The sequence below is a fragment of the Trichechus manatus genome, unplaced genomic scaffold (assembly GCF_000243295.1).
Source record: "Trichechus manatus latirostris isolate Lorelei unplaced genomic scaffold, TriManLat1.0 scaffold00087, whole genome shotgun sequence".
In the NCBI taxonomy this organism is placed as follows: Eukaryota; Metazoa; Chordata; class Mammalia; order Sirenia; family Trichechidae; genus Trichechus; species Trichechus manatus.
Window position 1 is genome coordinate 2,675,964 of NW_004444023.1, and position 20,625 is coordinate 2,696,588.

The window sequence follows — 20,625 nt, forward strand, 5'->3', positions numbered from 1 at the left end:
TTGAGCCTGGCGGGGGACCCCATGGAAAGTTGGGGAGAAGAGAAACAAGCAGAGACCCTGCCCGTCCAGGTTGCTCACGGGGACTCCCACGCCCACCGTGGACCCTCACCCCATGCCCAGGAGGGGCCTGTGAACGAATTGTGTCCCTACAGAGCGAATAAAGCCAAGGCTTCTTCTCCTGTCGGAGTCAGGCTGTCTTGGGGAGGGCTGTGGTGGGGGTTGCTCCCCCAAGGGAAGGAAGGCCCTGAGCAGGAGGCGGGTCCCCTCCAAACTCCCAGGGGCAGGGGTGGAGTCCATGACTCAATCCAGCCGAGCCTGGTGACTCAGGCCTGGGCTGGGGGCCAGACCGACATATTTTCCGAAGAAAAGTTACCCTGGGGCCCTCCCAGCGGGACATCCCTCCTTCCCATCACCCGCTGCGAGGGCCTGGGAACTGAGCCCTGGGGCGGGAGGTTGTGTGCGCGCGAGAGCTTGGGCACAACGTGCCACCCCCGCCCCCTGCAACTGGGCACTCGCGCAACGTAGGTACACGACTTCTGACACGTAACACGAGGGACAAACGGGCTCCTTGGGGGGGAGGAGGTGACACTGCCGCGAAGACCACCATCATGTGCGCGCGCACGTTCATGCCGTGGGGACTCTCAGGCCTTGTTACGCAGCGAACCCTGGGCTCGCGGCCCCGCGGACTGACCCCCAGGGCCACACCCACAGCGCCCCGGGACAAGCTGGCCCGCGCGCTCTTCCCACCTACTCTCGCCCCGTTTCGCAGCTCCTGTCGCCCTCTGGCGGACACTCGGGAGCTGGACAGGTTGATCGCCGAGACACCTCCCTTACACCCTCTGTCCGAGGTGTACGTGCTCAGGCGTCAGTTCCACCATTCAGTGCCTATCACCTTGCTAACTCTCTGCGCAGGGATCCAGCAGCGTCAGCTGTGTGACCCTCGCATGGCGCCTTCCCTCTCTGTGCCTCTTTCCTTATGAGTGGCGAATGGCCTTTCTGAGGCCCTGGATTCCTTTGGATGGTTGCCAGGGTCCAAGGGCCTCTGAGCTTCCTTCCTTATTTGTAAATAGCAAAGATTAGTTGATTCTAAGATGAAATCTCGGGGGGCGAGGCAGTAACAATAGCTACCACTTAGATGCCAGGCACGGTCTTAAGTGCTTTACATGTTGTTGTTAGGTGCTGTGCACAGCGACCCCATGTGACAGAACAGAGCTGCCCCATAGGGTCTCCTAGGCGGTAGTCTTTATAGAAGATCTCCAGGTCTTTCTCCCACTAAGTTACTGGGTGGGTTCAAACCACCAACCTTTCGGTCAGCAGCCAAGCACTTAACAAGGTGCACCACCAGGGCTCCTTATAATCACACTAGGCAAATGGAATAGTACACCCCCATTTTACAGAAAACAGAGACACAACGAAGTAACCTGGAAAATTAAAGATAAGACTCTGTACTTCCAGGGTTCTAATAGTATACATTTCTCACATCCCTTGAGTAGAACTTCTGTGCGGCCAACCTGGACATTCTTAAAGTTCTTTGATTTTCAAGACTCTAGGATTGGAACACTGAGAGGTCAAAAGTTCTAAAATTGGGAAGTGTCTTGTGCCGCATCTGCCACAGACGGTTGACTTTTCTTTTTTAAGCAAACGAGATTACAGTAAAAAAGAAATTATCTTAAATAATAATAGTCATCATCTTGAGCAAAGATCCAAGGCCGCTAAAAACAGTATCTTGCTTAGGAGAAGAGTCGAGAACCTCGAACCTGCAGCTGCCAGGAAATGTGTAGATTCCGCCGCACAGACAGGAAAAGGGAGGAGCCATTTACCCTTTACCAAGATGGCAGCCTCATTACTCCTCCTGGACGGCAGTAACTTTACAAAGATGGCAGCCACCGGAAGTAGGTCACGGGCGTGGGAGGGAAATCTGCGCGCGCACGCCCCCAACCGGATCTCGGTGCGCTGGTGACCGGATTCTTCCTTTAACAAGATGGCGGCGGGAAGCAGTGGCGGTGGCGGGAGACCGTGCTCGAAGAGCGCGGCCGATTCCGGCTTCCTGGGGCTGAGGCCCACTTCGGTGGATCCGGCGTTGAGGCGGCGGCGGCGAGGCCCACGAAATAGGAAGCGGGGCTGGCGGCGGCTTGCGCAGGAGCCGCTGGCGCTAGAGGTAGATCACTTCCTGGAGGACGTGAGGCTGCAGGAGCGCACACGCGGGTACGTGGGGCGGGACTTCCGGGACTCATGGGGGGTTTTGTGCTGCTCGTCCTTGGGGGACTTTTGGGGGACTTCTGGTGGGGGGGAGGTGGGATCATCTGTCTGAGCACCGCTGGGGAAACTGAGAGGGTGGGCTGGGGACTGTGGATGAGAAGTTGGGGGACATCTGTTCGGCTTGGTAGCGTTCCCAGATTTGCAAATAAAAACACAGGGTGGACAGTTAAATTTGAGTTTCAGATAAACAATTTTTTAATACAAGTAAATGTTTTTTAACTTATTTATGTATTTGTTTTAGGAATGTTCTTAATATAAGTAAGCGAATGTTGTTAGGTGCCGTCCAGTCGATTTCGACTCATAGCCATGTGGAACTGCCCCATAGGGTTTTCTAGGCAGTAACGTTTATGAATATGAAAAATACTGCACGAAACATATACTAGAAAGAGTGTTCTTTATTTATATGAAATTCAAGTTTAACTGGACATACTGTATTTTATCTGGCACCCTAGCTTGATGTGGCTTGACTGTTAAGTCCTGGTAAACTGAGGAGGGAGTCCCGGGGTGGTTCAAAGCGTTAACACTCTGCTAATGCTCGGCTGCTAACGCAAGGTTGGAGGTTTGAGTCCACCCAGAAGCACCTCGGAAGAAAGCCCTGGTGATCTACTGCCAAAAAAATCAGCCATTGAAAACCCTGTGGAGCACTCATGGGGGGCCGCCATGAGTCAGAATTAACTCCACAATTGATCAAACTAAGGGGAGAGGTTTTGTTTTTGGATTTTATTTATTTTGTTGTTGAGATTATACACAGCAAAACATACACCAATTCAATGATTTCTACGTGTACAACTCAGTGACTGATTACATTCTTCAAATTGTGCAACCATTCTCACCCTCTTCTGAGTTGTTCTTCCCCCATTAACATAAACTCACTGCCCCCCTAAGATTTCTGTCTAATCTTTCAAGTTGCTGTTGTCAGTTTGAGCATAATGCTCAAGGCAGACATTCTTTAGTAGTTAAGCTAAACTACTGTTCGGTTTTTAAGAAGACTTCAGGGGATATTTTTGGTTTAAGATTTAAAGATTATCTCAGGGCAATAGTTACGGGGGTTCCTCCAGTCTCTATGGCTCCAGAAAGTCTAGATTCCATGAGAACTTGAAATTCTGTTCTGCGTTTTGAGGGTAGAGGTCTTAGTCCAGAAAGGTCCCCTGGTGGGAAGAGGGGTGTGAATGAGATTAAGAGGAAGATTGGCCCTAAGGGGTTAAACCCGATCCTTCCCTAATGTCTCTGCCTGACACTCTGCTTTTCATCTCCCAGTGGCTTGGTGTCAGAGGCCCCCGATGAAAAACTCTTCTTTGTGGACACTGGCCCCAAGGAGAAAGGTGAGGAGGGGGCTTCGTGGTGTTGTTTGGTTGTTATCTGGCCTACCCTAGCCTCTGATAGGCTCTGTGTTAATGAGGTAACTTGGAAGAAGCCATTTGAGCGTCCACTAAATGTAATCAAATGTATTTAATATAAACAAGAAGACCACCAGTGAGCAGAAAGCAAGCTGGAGATTAACTTAAGGAGTCAGATTTTCTGTAAGACGTCAGAGCTGTCAATACACAGGTAAGCCAGCTGGGGGTCTGCCTTGATGTGTAGGTTAGAAATAAACCAGGAGTTCTGCCGCTGACTTGCAGAAGAGCAAGTCAAGGTTCTGCTTTAAGAAATGAGACCTGCTTCAGTTAATACGATGTTTTGAAAACAAGAGGATCTATTTTAACAAGTAGGTAAGAAGCTAGTTACGACCTGCCTGCTTTATTTTGCCAGAAAACAAGGTTGGGACCTGCTGCAGCAAGTGGACAAGAAGCAAGTTAGGGATTGCTTTAATGCGTCATGGGACTTCAAAACAATATATAGAAAAACAGAGTTGAGAACAGGCGATGTGCTTTAAAGAGGAGACAGAAAACAAGCTGGAGTCCTTGGGTGGTGCAAACGTTTATGTGCTTGGCTGCTAACCAAAAGGTTGGAGGATCTTGTCCACCCAGAAGCTTCTTGGAAGAAAGGCCTGGCAATCTGCTTTTGAAAAACTAGCCATTGAAAACCCTGTGGAGCACAGTTCTACTCTGACACACATGGGGTCAACATGAGTTGACTTGATGGCAGCTGGATAGAAAACAAGCTAAGAGGCATGCTCTAACAGAAAGCTTGCTAGCTTTTTTTTTTTTTTTTTCAATATTATGCTTTTCATGAAAGTTTACACTGTAAGTTAGGTTCCCATTTTACAGTTTCTATACAAATTGTTCAGTGATGTTTACATTTGTCACAATGGGTCAACATTGTCTTTAATTGCGGTCTGGTGTTTCCGTTTCTAGTGTTCTAGTTTCCCTGCCCCTTTATCTTCTCATCTTTGCTTTAGAGTAGTTGTTGACCGTTTGGTCTCCTATAGATGATCTTTTAGTAGAAAACCATACTCCAGATAATATGCTTTATTTTGTGTGCTGATTTGTGAGTGCGCTAAAGGGTGATCTGAGGATAGTTTCGGTTCAAGGTTTAAAGAGCATCTCGGGGCGATAGTCTCAGGGAGTCCTCTGGTCTCAGCTGGTCTAGTAAGTCTGGACTTTTTAAGAATTTGCGTCCTGTTCCATAGTTTTCTCTCCTTCTGTCAGGGTCCTTCTATTGTGGCCCTGATCAGAATGGTGGGTAGTGGTAGCAGGGCACCATCTAGTTTTTCTGGTCTCAGGGTAGATGAGGCCATGGCTCGTGTATGCAGTTAGCCCTGTAGACTATTAAACCCGATAGTTTTAATGAGCAAAACAGCAAGCTGCTTTAACAGTGGGGCTCCTTCTCTGAGCTTGCATTAAAGCAGCAAGAGCTGACCCATTGCCGTGGAGTCGATCCTGACTCATAGCGACCCTGTAGGGCAGAGTAGAACTGCCCCATAGGGTTTCCGAGGCTGTAATCTTTATGGCAGTAGACTGCCACATCTTTCTGCCACAGAGCGGCTGGTAGGTTTGAACACTGACCTTTCGGTTCGTAGCCAAGCGCTTAACCACTGGACCACCAGGGCTCCGGGGGTCTGTTTTAATAAGGAGAGAGCACCTGTCTCGGTGAGCAGACAGGCAGTCTGAGGACCTGCTTGGAGGCGTAGGAGATTGAATGAGCAGGTCAGGAATGGTTATTAAAGAAGTCAGCTTTAACAAAAATGAGGAGATCTGGTGTTTGAACAGAAAGGGAGGAGGTCAGGGCCCTGCCCTAATGAACAGATGAGTGAGTAGGTGGAGCCTGCTCACGTGAGTCAGGAGTCCTTTAGGGAGCTGAAGAGAGGCAGTTTACAGCTTCCACTTCAGTAAAAGAGAGAAGGTAGAAAGATAGTGGTGATCGTAAGCATTCACAGGTGAGACTGTGCTTTGTGCTCCTGAATAATTCAGTCCCCACAGCACCTTAGGAGCCAGGTATTCATATTCTCAGGAGTCCCTGGGTGGTGCAAACGTTTAAGTGCCCGGCTACTAACCAAAAGGTTGGTGGTTCAAATCCACTCAGAGGCACCTTGGAAAACAGGCCTGGCGATCTGCTTCTAAAAGGTCACAGCCATGAAAACACTGTGGAGCACGGTTCTACTCTGCACACGTGGGGTTGCCATGAGTTGGAATCAACTCGATGGCAATGAGTTTGAATCTTCCGGAAGTAGATTGACAGGCGTTTCTTCTGCATTGCCGCTGGGTGAATTTGAACCGCCAGACTTGAGGCTCGTAGCCAAGCTGCAAACCGTTTGCACCACCCAGGGACCTTGCATGGCCATTAAAAACCCTACGGAGCACAGTTCTACTCTGCAACATGTGGGGTCGCCGTGAGTCGGAATGGACTCGAAGGCAGCTGAGTGGCTGGCATTTGTATTCTCACGTTGGCGACACAGAGTAGTGGAGTCACTTGCACGAAGTCCCCCAGTAAGCAGGTGGGTAAGGACTCTGGCCTAGTGTGTTCTGATCTGGAGTCCTTTTAACTGTCAGGCTTTAGAAGTAAAAGGTGGAGGAGGCTGTGCTGAGAATTGTCCATCTTGTGGTCATCCATGACCGTCTGCTCTTCTCCTCGTGCACGTTCCTGGTCCTGTGGCTGTTTCCCTGCTGCTGCGTCTGGGACACCTTCATGTGCAGGGCCATCGCTCAGACTCCCACTGTGTTCCCAGCACAGAGCCTGCCTCCTGCTGGCCCAGAAAGGGGTGTGGGTCAGAAGTTGGGCAGCCTTGAGCCCGGCCCTGGGAGCCTCTCCCTTCAGGTGGGGGCCTGGCGTCAGCCTGGAGACCTCCCAGTCTGTCCTGGGGTGCAGGTGTGATGGCTCCGCTGCAGCCCGGATGGGGGAGGCATTTTGGGCTGCAGGAGGGCTGAGGCCTTGCCTCTCCGTTCTCCCACTGCCAGACCTGAAGAAGAGGACGAAAGGCCAGAAGAAGTCGCTGCTCCTCAGGAAACCCCTCCGAATCGACCTCACCCTTGAGAACACATCCAAGGTCCCTGCCCCCAAAGAGTGAGTGTCCTCCACCCCTGACCCTCCTTGCCCACCAGGTCCCAGCCTTGTGCCCTTCTCCACAGCAGCCCCTACCTACTGCTTGGCCCTAAAGGGATTCTGGGGTGGAGGGGTGTAGGTGAGAGTCATGGGCAGGGTATCAGATTTGGGCTTTGGAAAACCCTGGCTGCCGGATGGAGCGCAGATTGGAGGGAGTAAGCCTGGAGGCCTGGGTGCTGTGTTCAAGGTCAGTGAGGATGAGGGTCAGGACCAGGCCTGGGGCTCTGGGGGTGAAGAGGAGAGGGGATGGGGCGGAGCCTCATATAGGAGGCAGGCCAACAGGCTGAGTGATTGGCCACTGGAGAGGGGAAGGGAAGCTTCCCCAGACAGGGTGGATGGGGGCTGGGTGACTGGGTGATGGGGTACGCGAGGTAGAGAGCTGGGAGAAGGGCTGGGTTCAGGGGTGATGCGGAGGTGGATTTGATGTGTCAGGCGCCTGGGTGACAGTGAGCGTCTGGGAGGCTGTTGTATTGGCCAGTCTGGGGCTCAGGTGTCTGAAGCCGGGGCATGGCATGGGGAGTGGGAGGGGCCACCTTTTAGGGGGCTCTTGGGAGAGGGGATGCTGGAGAAGGAGCTCCAGAGTGGTGGTGGGGGCTGGGTGGCAGGGTCAGCGAGTGGAGCCAGGGGATCCTGACCCACCTGCCTCACCGACCTGCCTCTCCCCGACCCAGCATCCTTGCCCACCAGGTCCCCAACGCCAAGAAGCTCAAGCGGAAGCAGCAGCTATGGGAGAGGCTGGCCAAGCAGGGTGAGGTGCCCCGTGAGGTGCGCAGGGCCCAGGCCCGGCTCTGCCACCCCCCCACTGCCAAGGCCAAGCCTGGGCCACAGGACACCGTCGAGCGGCCCTTCTACAATCTCTGGGCCTCAGACAGTGAGTGACCCTGCTCTCACCTTGGGGTGGTGGGTAAGGGCCGCCGTGGGCAGCTGTGCAGGTCGCTCTGCACAAGAGCCCCACGTCTGTGGGGCTGCCCTGTGGGCATTGCTTTGATGGTCTTCTAACAGTCAGGTGTCTTGAGGTAGTGCTGTTTTCACATCTGCCCCTCAGCCTTGGGTCTCTGCATTCTGGATGCTGTCCAGACGCTGTTTGCCCTGTCGTTCGAGGCCCCTTGTGGACCATAATCGGTCCCTCTCAGCTGTGCTTCAATGCCCTTGTTCTTGAAATGAAGGACTGGAGGGAGCTCCTGGGACGTGACCCTTTGCTTTGCTAGAAAGCCCCCAGCAGCCCCTCCCTGTCCCTGCAGACCCTCTGGACCAGCCGCTGGTAGACCAGGACACCTTCTTCCTGGAGCAGACCAAGAAGAAAGGAGTCAAGGTGGGAACGTGCCACAAGGGTGTGCTGGGTGACTGCAGCTCTGCGGGGGCGAGTGCTGGGAACTGTCCGGGGTCGGAGCTGGGAAGGATGCATTTGGGCCAGAGTCTGTACTTCATAGCCGGGCTCCCAGTGACCAGAACCTGCCTGGGGGCTAGGTTCTCTAGGCTCCAGTTCCAGCCCGGCACTGCTGGTCCCTGGAAGGTGCCTTATGTTTTCAGGCCTCTGTCCCTTTACCTGTGAAATGCTGTGATAGCAGTGCTTAGTTTCTGGGGTGGTTGGGAGAATTTAAAGCGCTAACACCAGAAAGGCCCTGCACAGGCCCGGCGGGCAGCAAGCGTGGTAGAAGCCTTGCTGTTTCTGTGTTCAGTTTGTAGCCTCCTTCTTCATCTTGAGCTGGTGGAACCCACGGGCTTCAGAGTCTCCTGGGCCTGCCTACACTCACCCTGCTCCATAGGGTTTTCCGTGGTTGATTTTTTGGAAGTAGATTACCAGGTGTTTCCTTTGAGGCACCACTGGGTGGACTCGAACTGCCAGCCTTTTGGCTAGCAGCCAAGCTTGTTAACTGCACCACCCGGGGACTTCTAAACCAGTCGCTATCAAGTCGTCTCCGACTCATGATGACTTCATATGTTTCAGAGTACAACTGAGCTCCAGAGAGTTTTCAATGGCTGATTTTTTGGAAGTAGATCACCAGGCCTTCCTTTTGAGGCACTTCTGGGTGGACTTGAACCTCCAGCTTTTCAGTCAGCAGCCGAGCGCATTAACTGTTTACCACCCAGGGACACATCCCCTAAGGAGATGGTGCTAATCAGGGTTAGAGCCCTGGAGGAGGTGAGGGAGCCGCTGTGCAGATGTCTGAGGGGAGAGTCTTCCAGCTTGGGGAACAGCATGTGCAAAGGCCCTGAGGGGGGCCAGCAAGTTCCAGCGAGGAGGCCTATGTGATTGGGGAGGTCAGGGAGAAAGCTGAGGCTGATGGCGGGTTTTATTTTAAGTGCAGGGGAGCCACCACAGGGTTTTGCACAGGAAAGAGAGCATCCGGGTGGCTGTCCCTGGGAGACTGGATTATAGTGGAGCAGGTGTGCAGGGCCAGGGAAGAGGCGGAGTGACCCAGGACAGTATCCTAGGGCAGAAATGCCAGGACTGGCTGGTGGTTTGGGGAGGGGAGGGGAGGGGCGGGGAGACATCCAGGGTGAGCCCCAGGCTTCTGCTCCATTAGCTGGTGGCCAGCAGGGCCTCGGCTGGGGTGGACCGGATGGGGTGGGATGAGGGCGGTGTGAAAGCAACAGGCTGCAGAGCAGTGCTACCCCAACGTGACTTCACCGAGGGCTCTGGTGAAAATGTAGCTTCTGATTAGCAGGTCCCGGGTGGACCTGGGATTCTGCATTTCTCACCAGCCCCTGGGGGTCCGCGGGCCATCCGGAACAGCAAGGGTGTCGACACTGCAGTGGCCTTGGTCACCTTCATCAGCCCTGCCCTGCTGAGAGACCAGGAAACCCCACTTGCTTTATAAGCAGGGGCGCGGATGGCGGGCTGAAAGCAAACCAGGACCTACCTCACCGTCTCTTTTCTTGCACGTGTCACCAGTCCAGCCCTCAGCGCCGTAGGGTACTGTGTGGCCTCTTCCCAGGAACGACCGGCGAGGCTCCACCTCAGGAACCCGCTCATCCTCAGCTGTGCAACCCCTCGGCCGCCAGATATCCCTTGTTCAGGATGCTGCTGGGCTTTGGGCAGGCTCCCAGGGCTCCATGGTGAGGGCCCGCACGGTCCCTCGCTGCTTCTCGAGCCTGGAGTCAGCACCATGAGTTGTGGAACTGGAGCCACGGGGCTCCTGGGCCTCACCCTGCCTGGCCTTGTCTTCCTTCAGCGGCCACAGCGTCTCCTCACCAAGCCCTCCCAGGTGCCTGCCGTGGAGGTGACACCCGCTGGAGCCTCCTACAACCCGTCCTTCGAGGACCACCAGGTATGCAGCCCTGGCCACGGAGGGGTGTGGAGACAGGACAGATGGGAGGTGAGGTGGGTTAGGACTCAGCACCACCCAGGAGAAGGCCCTGGAGTCAAGCGCCTCAACTCCTACCCCTGCTCCCTCAGGCCCTGCTCCGGGCGGCCCACGAGGTTGAGCTGCAGCGGCAGCAGGCGGCACAGAAGCTGGAGCGGCAGCTGGCCCTGCCCACTGCTGAGCAGGCTGCGACCCAGGTGAGCCCAGCCTATCCCCACCCTCCCTCCCTGCCCACCTCGCCCTCCGCCCTGACTCTCTCCCCCACCCCCAGGAGTCCTCGTTCCGGGAGATGTGCGAGGGGCTGCTGGAGGAGTCGGATGGGGAGGGGGAGCCGGGGGAGAGCCAGGGGCCCGAGACTGGAGGAGACCAGGCTTTGCCTGCATCCCCCCGCCTGGCCACTGCTGAGAAGAAGACGGAGCAGCAACGGCGCCGGGAGAAGGCTGCCCGGACCCTGGTGAGCACCACGGGCTCGGGATGGGTCTCTGCTGCCTGCAGCCTGCCTTCTAATCCCCACAGCCTGCTTTCTGTGCTGTTCGGGGTTCTGCTTTGTTGCCTGGGGACTATTTCCCAGTGTCCTCCAGGTGGCCACCAGGCACCACTCCAGGCTCAGGGGATACAGCAGGGACCCACTAGAGGAAGCCCCTGCTGGGGGGGTGGGGCTTACGGACCCCAGACAGACAGATGGATGACAAGGTAGTTGCAGAGAAAACCTGCTGTGAAGAAGCTAGGGCAGCCAGCGTGTCGCCTGGGGAGCGGGTGGGCAGGGAAGGCCTCCTGGTGAAGGGGCCCAGAGTGGGGGGGAGGAGTGAGCCCCTGATCTCCTGGTCCCTCCCACAGCGGGTGCAGCGGGCTGCACAGCGGGCCGCCCAGCTCCGGCACCAGCAGCTCTTCCAGCTGCGCGGGATCAAGGCCCAGGTGGCGCAGCGGCTGGCAGAGCTGGCGAGGCGGCGGGAGCAGCGGCGGTTGCAGCGGCTGGCTGAGGCGGACAAGCCCCACAGGCTGGGGCGGCTCAAGTGAGGCCCCTGGGAAGCCAGGCTGGGAAGGGAGACCCAGGGTGGGAGACCAGAAGGGGGCCTGAGGGATGGCTGGGAGGGGACTCTGTGGGCGGGGGAAGGCCAGGATGGGGTCCCGGAGGCAGGGAAACTAAGGAGGAGGACGGGAGCGGGGTGGGGAGTTCACCAGGCAGGAGGTCTCAGGGCTCCGTTGCCCACCTCTGGTGCCTGGTCCTGCCTCTGCTCGGGCTGTGCTCCCCTGGGAGGTGGCATCTCGTCTCCCTGTAACCCTGCTGTTTGGGGCCCCATGCTGGCGCACTCCTCCCAGGGGGGCTCTGGGCTCTGAGTGGGGCTCTGCCGTGGGCTGGTCCTGAACCCCACTACCCTGTACTCTGCAGGTATCAGGCCCCTGACATCGATGTGCAGCTGAGCTCGGAGCTGTCAGACTCGCTTCGAACCATGAAGGTGCCTGCCATGGTGGGCGGGGTGGGGGGGCCTGGGGCTGTGGGGACACTGTGCCCACTGATGATACCCATCCTTGCTCCCCGTGCCCCCCCAGGGCTGTGGGCGACACAGTGGCTCCCCTGGGCTGGCCGGTTGGGCCATTGCCCGGGGGCTGAGGGCACGGGCTCCAGAGATGGGGTGCCAGCGGGGAGAGACGGGGTGGTTTGGGCCTAGATACATAGGAGGCACTTGCTCCCAGCCCCTGCCCTCCCCAAATCTCACCCTCTTTGGTCCTCAAGGGGTGTTCTTTACTTTAAAAAGTATTTTGTTACGTCTCTGTGAAAGTTTATACAGTAAACTAGGTTCCATTTGACAGTTTCCACACAGATAGTTCAGTGACGTTAGTTACAGTTTTCACAATGTGTCAACATTCTCTTTGGGTTCTGGTTGTTCTATTTCTAGTACTCTAGTTTCCCTGCTCCCTTATCTTCTCATCTTTGTTTTAGAGTAAATGTTGATCTTTTGGTCTCATACAGATAGTTTTTTAGTAGGGGACTGTTCTCATGGGTAATATTCTTATTTTGTGTGCCACTCTGTTATTTCACTAAAAGGTGACCTCAGGGATTAGTTGTCGGTTCAAGGTTTAAAGAGTATCTCTGGGCGATAGTCTCTGGTCTCAACTGGTCCAGTAAGTCTGGCTTTTTTTAAGAATTTGAATTTTGTTCTACATTTTTCTCCTGTCCTACCTGGAACCATCTGTTGTGACCCCGGTCAGATGTGTCAATTCTGGTAGCTGGGCACCATCTAGTTTTTCTGGTCTCAGGGTAGATGAGGCTGTGGCTTGTGTAGGCTGTGAGCCTTGTAGACTTGTTTCTTCTCTGAGATTTTGATTAGCCTCTTATTCTTTTGCTCTTGGCAGGTAGAGGCCAATAGTGTATCTTAGATGGCTGTTTCCAAGCTATTAAGACCCCAGATGTTACTCGCCAAACTAGGATGCAGAACAGAAACTTTGTGCATTATTTTATGCCAGTTGACTGAGTTGTTCTCAAGGGGTTTTTTTACAGCACAGACATGCCTCTCAGCTCAGAACCTGGGCTGGCTCCTCTCCAGGCCTGCGGGCTCCAGCCTGGCCTTGTGCTCTGACCAGCTGGGCCTCGTCAGGGCTGTGCACCCTCCCTCTGACCCCTGCTGCGCCCTGTGTCTGGCCCCTCTCCTGCCCTTCACCAGCCTCGTTCCTGTTTATTTCTCAAAACAGCTCTTGAGGCTGCTGTGTATGAGTCCTGACCACCCCCCAGGCTTAGCCCCATGCATGCAGAGCCAGCAGGGTGGGGGGCCTGGCTGGCAGGGAGGCTGCGGGGGCTGAACCCTGGCTGGTCACCGTGTAGGGTCAGTGACCTCAGGTCCCACCAGGCCCCCACTGAGGCCTCCCTTTCCTTGTCCTGCAGCCCGAGGGCAACATCCTCCGCGACCGATTTAAGAGCTTCCAGAAAAGGAACATGATTGAGCCTCGGGAGAGAGCCAAGTGAGGCCGGGGCCACCGCGGGGGCGCTGAGGGGCAGCTGGGGACTCCCTCCCACAGCGTGGGGGCTTGCAGGTCACTGACTGCCCTCTCTTCCCTTCCCCAGGTTCAAGCGCAAGTACAAAGTGAAGTTGGTGGAGAAGCGGGCATTCCGCGAGATCCAGTGAGTGCTGCTTCCCTCCCTGGGCCTTGCCCTTGTCCTCTCCAGCCAGGCTCCTCTTGGCTGAGCCAGAAGCACAGCTCCAACTCGGGCAGGGGCCCTTCCCAAACCCAGCAGCGGCGGGGAGCCACACTAACTTGGGGAAGTCCGGAAGAGGGAGGAGGGCGAAGAGAAACCAAAAGGCCCAAACCAGAGGAGTGTGTATGGCAGGCAAGAACAAGGGGTGCCCTCTCCCCTCGTCCACTCTCAGCTCCCTCTTCTCTGTCCGCAGGTTATAACAGCCACTGGATGCCTGCATCCCCAGTCTTTAATAAAGCATCTTCTGACGTCACCTCAGGCTTTGTGTGCAGCGCGCCTCGCTCCTGTGGGCAGCTTCATGCTCTCCTCTTCTCCACGTGGTCTCTCCATACATCTCCCACCAGGGCTTGGGGCCATAGCTGCAGAGCGCTTATCTCCACCAAGGCCTGTGACCTCAGGGTGGGTCAGATGGCCGTCAGCAGCCGGGGTCCTGGCCCACCCAGATAGCGGGACGATGGGCAGCCACCCCAGGACTGAAGGGACACTTAAAAGGTAGATAGGGCCGGGTTGAGGATCGACTGGATGTGGGGGGCGAGGGAGGGAGATGGCGAGGTCAACACCTGGATCTCCCACTTGGATAACAGCCCACTTCTTTCTGCCACAGGATGGGGGTAATGAGAAGCCAGTTTTGATCGCAGTTTTTATGGCATTAATGGTGGTGGTGTCAGCTGCCGTGGCGACCCCATTGTAACGCAACTGTGTCTGAAGTCCTCTAACTTCACAAGGGGGAAGGAGAATCAGCATCAGCCCCAAGCTGATTCGTCTGATGTGGCGGTCAGACACACCTTCACCCTTCAAACCTTTTATCAGCTCTTCCTGCCACGGCACTCTCTGCTTCTCTTCTGGGTTTGATAAGTCATTGCAGTGACCACACACAACTCACAGACCATACTCATAGTTACAGGGCTTATTAGGAAAGCACCCATTACCATCAAGTAGATCCAACTTAGCAACCCTACAGGGCAGAGTAGAACTGCCCCATACAGTTTCCGAGGCTGTAATCTTTACGGAAGCAGGTGCCACATCTTTCTCCTGTGCAGCGGCTCATGGGTTTGAGCTGCCGACCTTTCAGTTAGCAGCTGAGCGCTTAACCACTGGCCTTATTAGGAGAGTAACAAGTTACAATTCATAATCAGGGTCAACTTGCAAGTTACAAGAACAACTCAGGAGACATGATACAGTTTGTCAGTCAGGACAGCTTCCAAGCAGGATAGCTCTCAGCTTCTCAGCCACGCCCACAGGCAGGCGAGCTTGGACCTCCGCTGTGGGCCCTGGGCCAGCGTTAAGCTCTTCTGCCTGCGCCATCAAGTGCCTGAGGCACTGCACTCTGCCACTAAAGCTGCCTGAAGGCGCTCAGCTCTCTGGCTCGCGTGTTGGCAAGCCCACTGCAGTTGCCTTACTGTGAAGGCTGAGAAGCTCACAGCTGCCTTACTCTGCAGGATGCGAAGCTCACCACAGCTGTCTCGCACCAGTGGTCTGGTTCTTCCTGCTCATACTGTCTCATGCTGTCTCCAGCGTTACAGCTCTTTTTGTCTCCTGGGTCTAGGAGGTTCTCAGTGCAGGGACCCCAGGTCCCAAAGACACGTTGTGTTACAGGTTCTTCTTGATGTTAGTGAGGTTCTCCCTTTACCTTTGTGGGATCAGCTATTCTAAGCCTAGCAGGATGGCAAAACTGCTTTAGGCGGGGTTCTCTGGAGAAGCAAAACCAGTGAATTGCGTGTGTGTGTGTGTGTGTGTTTATATATGTGGCAGGCAGTATAACGGAACTGGCTTAAGTCCCAAGAACTGGAGGTCAGATGGTGACGAGCTGGATGCAGGATCCAGAGCAAGCAAAAGTGCTTTGCCAGAACGTCCATATATATATATATATATATATTTTGGATGCAGGCCACACCCCTGAGGAAACTCTCCTCACAACTGATTGGCTGATGACATGGAGGATGACTACATCATTACAGAAATGCCAGACCACTGAGGATCGTGGCCCAGCCACGTTGACACACAATCACTGTTCACCCATTGTCAACTTGGCACCTGTACACATCTCCTGAAACCACACACAACCTCCAAATAAAGACAATTACAAAGTTATGCTTGGGCCTAACGATAAAACTAACGTATGTACAAGTGAAAATGCACTAGCCCCATTTACATCTTAAATTTTTTATAAGTGAAGAAAACAAATAGTTGATGCACACATACAAGGAAGAAATACTCAACAATTAACATTGCTCGTTTCTGCAACTGGTGGTGTGGTTATAACTCGTATTTAGAACTACCTTCCTCCACCATGCATTATGTACTCCCTTTACCCTCAGTAAGCACCTCAGTTGGTCATGGTTCTTAGCCTGGTGGGGTAACCCCAACCATTCCTGAAGGGTCTGGGCCATTACTAGTCATGTTGGAATTGGGTTGCTGTAGTTTTCCACTGACTTTAATCACGGCATGGTAGTACTAAGAGACACTCTATGGGATCTTCTGTATTCCAGATATACTTTTCTTTACGTCCATTATGCAACATCAATCCAATTTCCCCTTGGTAATCAGGGTCAGTTACACCAGTCAATATGGTAACTCCCTTCTTTGCCTGTTGATCCAGAGGCACGAGGAGGCCAAAGTGGCTGGGTGATATTCTTAATTTCCAGTTCAATGGAATCAGTGTTCTGTCTCCAGGTGGGAGCATTTCTACCTTTGGAACTAAGACCACTACACTAGCAGCGCATAAGGTCTAGGTTTGTGAGGACAGCAAAAAAAATTTGTGAGTCACTAGTGAGTGGTGTCACTTCCATTTCCATCCCTTGATTCCTGGACCCATGACACCTGGCTATGGGAGAAATAGCACCATATATGAGACACTAGAGCATATACAGCCTCCTGGAGAAGATTGCCCCAACCCAGCAAAGTGTTGCCGCCTAGCTGGTGCTGTAATTGTGTCTTTAGAAGGCCATTCCATCATTCTATCAAGCCAGCTGCTTCAGGATGTTGGGGAACATGGTAAGAAAGACCAGTGAATTCCATGAGCATGGGTCCATTGCTGCGCTTCATTTGCTGTGAAGTGAGTCTCGATCTGAGGCAATGCTGTGGGATACCGTGACAGTGGATAAGGCATTCTGTGAGTCCACAGATGGTAGTTTTGGCAGAGGCATTGCCTGAAGGGAAGGTAAATCTGTATCCAGTGTGTCTATTCCAGTAAGAACAAAACACTGCCCTTTGATGATGGGAAGTGGTCCAGTGTAATCAATAAGCCATCAGGCTGCTGGCTGATCACCTTAATGAATGGTGCCATACTGGGGACTTAGTGTTGGTCTCTGCTGCAGGCAGAATGGGCATTCAGCAGTGGCTGTAGCCAAGACAGGCTTGGTGAGTGGAAGTCCATGTGGCTGAGCCCATACATAACCTCCATCCCTGCCACCATGGTGACTTTGTTCCAGAGCCCATTAAGCAATGACAGGAGTGACTGGGGGAAATATGACTGGTTTCCACAGAACGTGTCATCCTATCCACTTGATTGTTAAAATCCTCCTCTGCTAAGGTCACCGTTTGGTGAGCATTCACATGAGACACAAATATCTGCACTTTGGCCCACTGAGAGACGTTTAGCCACATACCTCTTCCCTATACCTCCTTGTCTCCAATTTTACAATCATGTTCCTTCCAAGTCCCTGGCCATCCAGCCAAAGAATTAGCCACAGCCCATGAATCAGTATACAATCATGCATCTGGCCATTTCTTCTTCCAAGCAAAGTGAACAAACAGGTGCACTGCTCGAAGTTCTCCCCATTGAGAGGATTTCCCTTCATTACTGTCCTTCAGGGAGGTCCCAGAAAGGGGCTGTAGTGCTGCAGCTGTCCACTTTCGAGTGGGGCCTGCATATCTTGCAGAACCATCTGTAAACCAGGCATGAGTGTTCTCTTCCTCAGTCAACTGATCATATGGGGCTCCCTATAAGGCCGTAGGTGGAGACTGTGAGAAGGCAGGTAACGTGACAGGAGTGGAGAACATGGGCATTTCAGCCACTTCGTCATGTAACTTGTGTCTTCAGGTCCTGCTCAGGCCCGATCTCGTATACGCCACTTCCATTGAATGATGGAGTGCTGCTGTGCATGCCCAACTTTATGACTCTGTGGGTCAGATAACACCAAGTTCATGATGGGCAGCTCAGGCCACATGGTGACTTGGTGGCCCATGGTTAAGCGTTCAGTCTCTGCTAAGGCCCAGTAACAAGCAAAAAGCTCTTAAAAGGAGAGTAGTTATCTGCAGAGGATGGCAGGGCTTAGCTCCGAAATCCGAAGGGTCTGCACTGTGATTCACCAATAGGGGCCTGCCAAAGACTCCAAACAGCATCTGTGTCTGCCAATGACACTTCAAGAGCCACTGGATCAGCTGGATCATATGGTCCAAGTGGCAGAGCAGCTTGCACAGCAGCCTGAACCTGTTGCAGAACCTTCTCTTGGTCTGGGCCCCACTCAAAACTAGCAGCTTTTGGAGTCCCTTGATAAATAGGCCAGAGTAGCACATCCGAATGAGGAATATGTTGCCTCCAAAATCCAGAAGCGCACAGTCTCCTTTTTAGTTGTAGGAGGGGCCAGATGTAACAACTTATACTCCACTTTAGAAGGAATGTCTCGACATGCTCCACACCACTGGACCCCCTAGAAATTTCACTAAGATGGAAGGCGCCTGAGTTTTTGTGGAAATAATTTCCCACCATCTCACACGCAAATGTTTTACCAATAAGTCCAGAGTCATTGACGTTTGTTCCTTCCCAGGTCCAATCAATGTAATGTCATCAATGTTATGGACCAGAGTAATGTCTTGTGGAAGGGAAAGGCAATCACGGTCCCTGTGGACTAAATTATGACATAGGGCTGCAGAGTTGATATACCCCTGAGGTAGAAAAGTGAAGACGTATTGCTGGCCTTCCCAGCTGAAGGCAAACTGCTTCTGGTGTTCCTTTGAAACTGGAATAGAGAAAAAGACATTGGCCAGATCAACAGCTGCATACCAGGTATCCAAACAAAACCCACTGCCGTTGAGTCAATTTCTACTCATAGGGTCCCTAAAGGACAGAGAACTGCCCCATAGGGTTTCCAAGGCTGTAAATCTTTATGGAAGCAGACTGTCACATCTTTCTCCCTCAGAGCAGCTGGTGGGTTCTAACCACTGACCTATCGGTTAGCAGCTGAGGGCTTAACCACTGTGCTATCAGGGTTCCTTTAGTCCTTTAGCGAAGGAAAGTACAGTAATTAAGGCTTTTGATACTTATTTCTGGTAGAGTGTGTGTGTGTGGCTTAAGCTGGAGGTAAAAGGATTCCACTGTGATTCACTTTTACATTCCCAGTTCCTCGTACACTTTCTGACCCATAGCGCAGCAGCAAATCCTACTGAATGATGATAATTAGTCAAATGGTGGCTATTTAGGAGGTAGAAAGTTAAAATGCTGGATTGCAATATAGTCTGGACAAAGGAATGAGGTTTATAGAAAAAAATAATAGCACAGTGGTTAAAGCATGGGCTTTAGTACTGGCTGCTCTGCTGACTCACTGGGTAACCTTAGCTGTTTTAGCTAACATCTCTGTACTTTATAGATTTCTCATCTGTAAAATGCAGATAACAGCACACCTTCGATAGGGTTGTTGAGAGAGTTAAATGAGAGAATGCAATTAAGAAGCCCAGTGCTAGGACTGGCGTGGGGTAAGCATTCACTAAACATTAGCCACTACCGCCAGACTGTCTCAGTTATCTTTTGCTGAGTAGCAACACGCCCCACCTATCCCCCTCTACATTTATTGGCTTAAAACAGCAACAATGTATTGTTTTGTGGGTTGACTGCTGGAGTCTTCTGTGGTTCTCACCTGGGATCACTCATGTGGTTGTCACAGATAGACTAGGGCTGGATAATCCAAGTGGCCTCACTCATGTGTCTGGAGGTGCTGGCTATTGGCCAAAGCTTTCTCTCCAGGTGGCTAGCCCAGACTTCTTCATACTATGGTCTCAGGGCAGCAAGACAGCAAAAACAGAAGCTGCAAAGGTCTCATGAGGCCTAGGTTCAGATGTTATACAGCATTGTTTCTGCCATGTTCTAATGCTGGAAAGCTGTGTTTGTGGGGCTCTCTTAAATTCTACCCCCATCTCTACATCCAATCACCAACTGCTTTTAAGACAAACCCTAGAAAGTCTTGTCTTCTCTTTCAGTCCCCACTGCTATCACTATAGTTCTGGTATACATTTTGCCTGGACAATTCCAACACTTCTGACTTGTCCAGTTTATCCTGGTCTCTCCATGCTGCTCAAGCCTCACCTTTCATTCTCTTAAATTTCCTCTCATATTCCCCAAAGCACGTTTTCAACCCCCATATAATTCCTATAACCATATACTCAGCAGAAAATCTCATGTTTCAAAGTTTAGGCAGATAAACCTCCAATCTTGCAACATTAATTTGCTCTCTAAGATTGTTGTAGTTTGGGCTCCTCTCTCAAAAGACAAGTAAGCCTCTCTTAGTATTCACTAGACTTAGAAGGTATAGGCCCTGCTACGTTTACCCTGGATTATTAGCACAGACACAAAAGAGAGGCAGCTAAGACAAAAACTATTCTAAGTAGCATTAAAATTCATAAAAGTAATCTCTCTTTCTCAAAGTCAAAAAATAGCCTTCTAGTACTCCAAAAAAATGGCACAGTGGTTAAGAGCTCAGGCTGCTAACCAAAAGGCCAGCAGTTTGAATCCACCGGCCGCTCCTTGGAAACCCTATAGCGCAGTTCTACTCTGTCCTATAGGGTCGCTATGAGTCAGAATCCACTCGACGGCAATGGGTATGTTTTTTTTTTAGTACCCAAAGGAAGTGGAAAGTAGGGAAAAGGTTGACCTTGATGACCAGCTACAGTGAGGGTTCTGCTGAGCCAACTCTGCCTTGGACACCTCCGTCAGCAAGTTAAGCTGGGACTAGTTCTTGGGGTCCGCATCTTCATGAGTTTTTCCAAGTCTCCGCTGTTGCGCCAACACGCAGACAGAGAAGGAATGTGTTTATTCTTTTCTAGGACACTGGTGGATAGAACACTAGGTATCTTGTTTCATTTTTATAGGATTCCAGAATGTCATGTTTCAACCTCTTCCCAACTTCTCTTCAGTTAAAGGGCAGTTGAGTGTTTGGCTGTTCTCCAATTCCCTCAATTAAAATTAGAGAATATGGAACAGGGCTGGATAAAAAAAACTTACACAATGATTACATGAGAACATGGATTTTATCCCATGTTCGTGTGTATTGGAAAGAAGAAGTCAAAACCATGACATGACATTCACTAATGGAAGAAGATCACGCCATGTTAGAGCCTCATGTTTGCTGAGGATCCTCTAACATCTGTTGTCTTTTAGAAAAAAAAATTGTT

The 20,625-nt window shown here is 52.4% G+C and overlaps 1 protein-coding gene and 1 non-coding gene across 3 annotated transcripts; both read left to right on the top strand.

Annotated features, from left to right (window-relative positions):
- Positions 1–1,980: 1,980 nt before the first annotated feature.
- On the top strand, positions 1,981–14,217 carry NOP53 (NOP53 ribosome biogenesis factor). 2 transcript variants are annotated; one of them, XM_023736267.1, is made up of 13 exons: positions 1,981–2,205; positions 3,517–3,581; positions 6,594–6,699; positions 7,410–7,609; positions 7,980–8,050; positions 9,915–10,010; positions 10,139–10,243; positions 10,318–10,500; positions 10,884–11,059; positions 11,437–11,503; positions 12,928–13,004; positions 13,108–13,164; positions 13,433–14,217. In XM_023736267.1, the coding sequence occupies exons 1-13, from the start codon at positions 1,982–1,984 to the stop codon at positions 13,437–13,439; spliced, it is 1,434 nt and encodes a 477-aa protein (XP_023592035.1). In that variant the 5' UTR covers position 1,981; the 3' UTR covers positions 13,440–14,217. The 2 variants fall into 2 exon arrangements, with proteins under 2 accessions (XP_023592035.1, XP_004381675.1); XM_004381618.2 differs by lacking the exon at positions 13,433–14,217 and having other exon boundaries at positions 13,108–13,320.
- On the top strand, positions 11,555–11,663 carry LOC111821522 (small nucleolar RNA SNORD23). Its single transcript, XR_002824909.1, has one exon. It is a non-coding gene; the product is annotated as a small nucleolar RNA SNORD23 (small nucleolar RNA).
- Positions 14,218–20,625: the final 6,408 nt, after the last annotated feature.

Coding starts and splice junctions, on each gene's coding strand:
- NOP53 (XM_023736267.1), top strand. CDS start 1,982: ATGGCGGCGGGAAGCAGTGGCGGTGGCGGGAGACCGTGCTCGAAGAGC. Junction 3,582..6,593: donor CACTGGCCCCAAGGAGAAAG/GTGAGGAGGGGG, acceptor TCCCACTGCCAG/ACCTGAAGAAGAGGACGAAA. Junction 10,501..10,883: donor AGAAGGCTGCCCGGACCCTG/GTGAGCACCACG, acceptor TCCCTCCCACAG/CGGGTGCAGCGGGCTGCACA.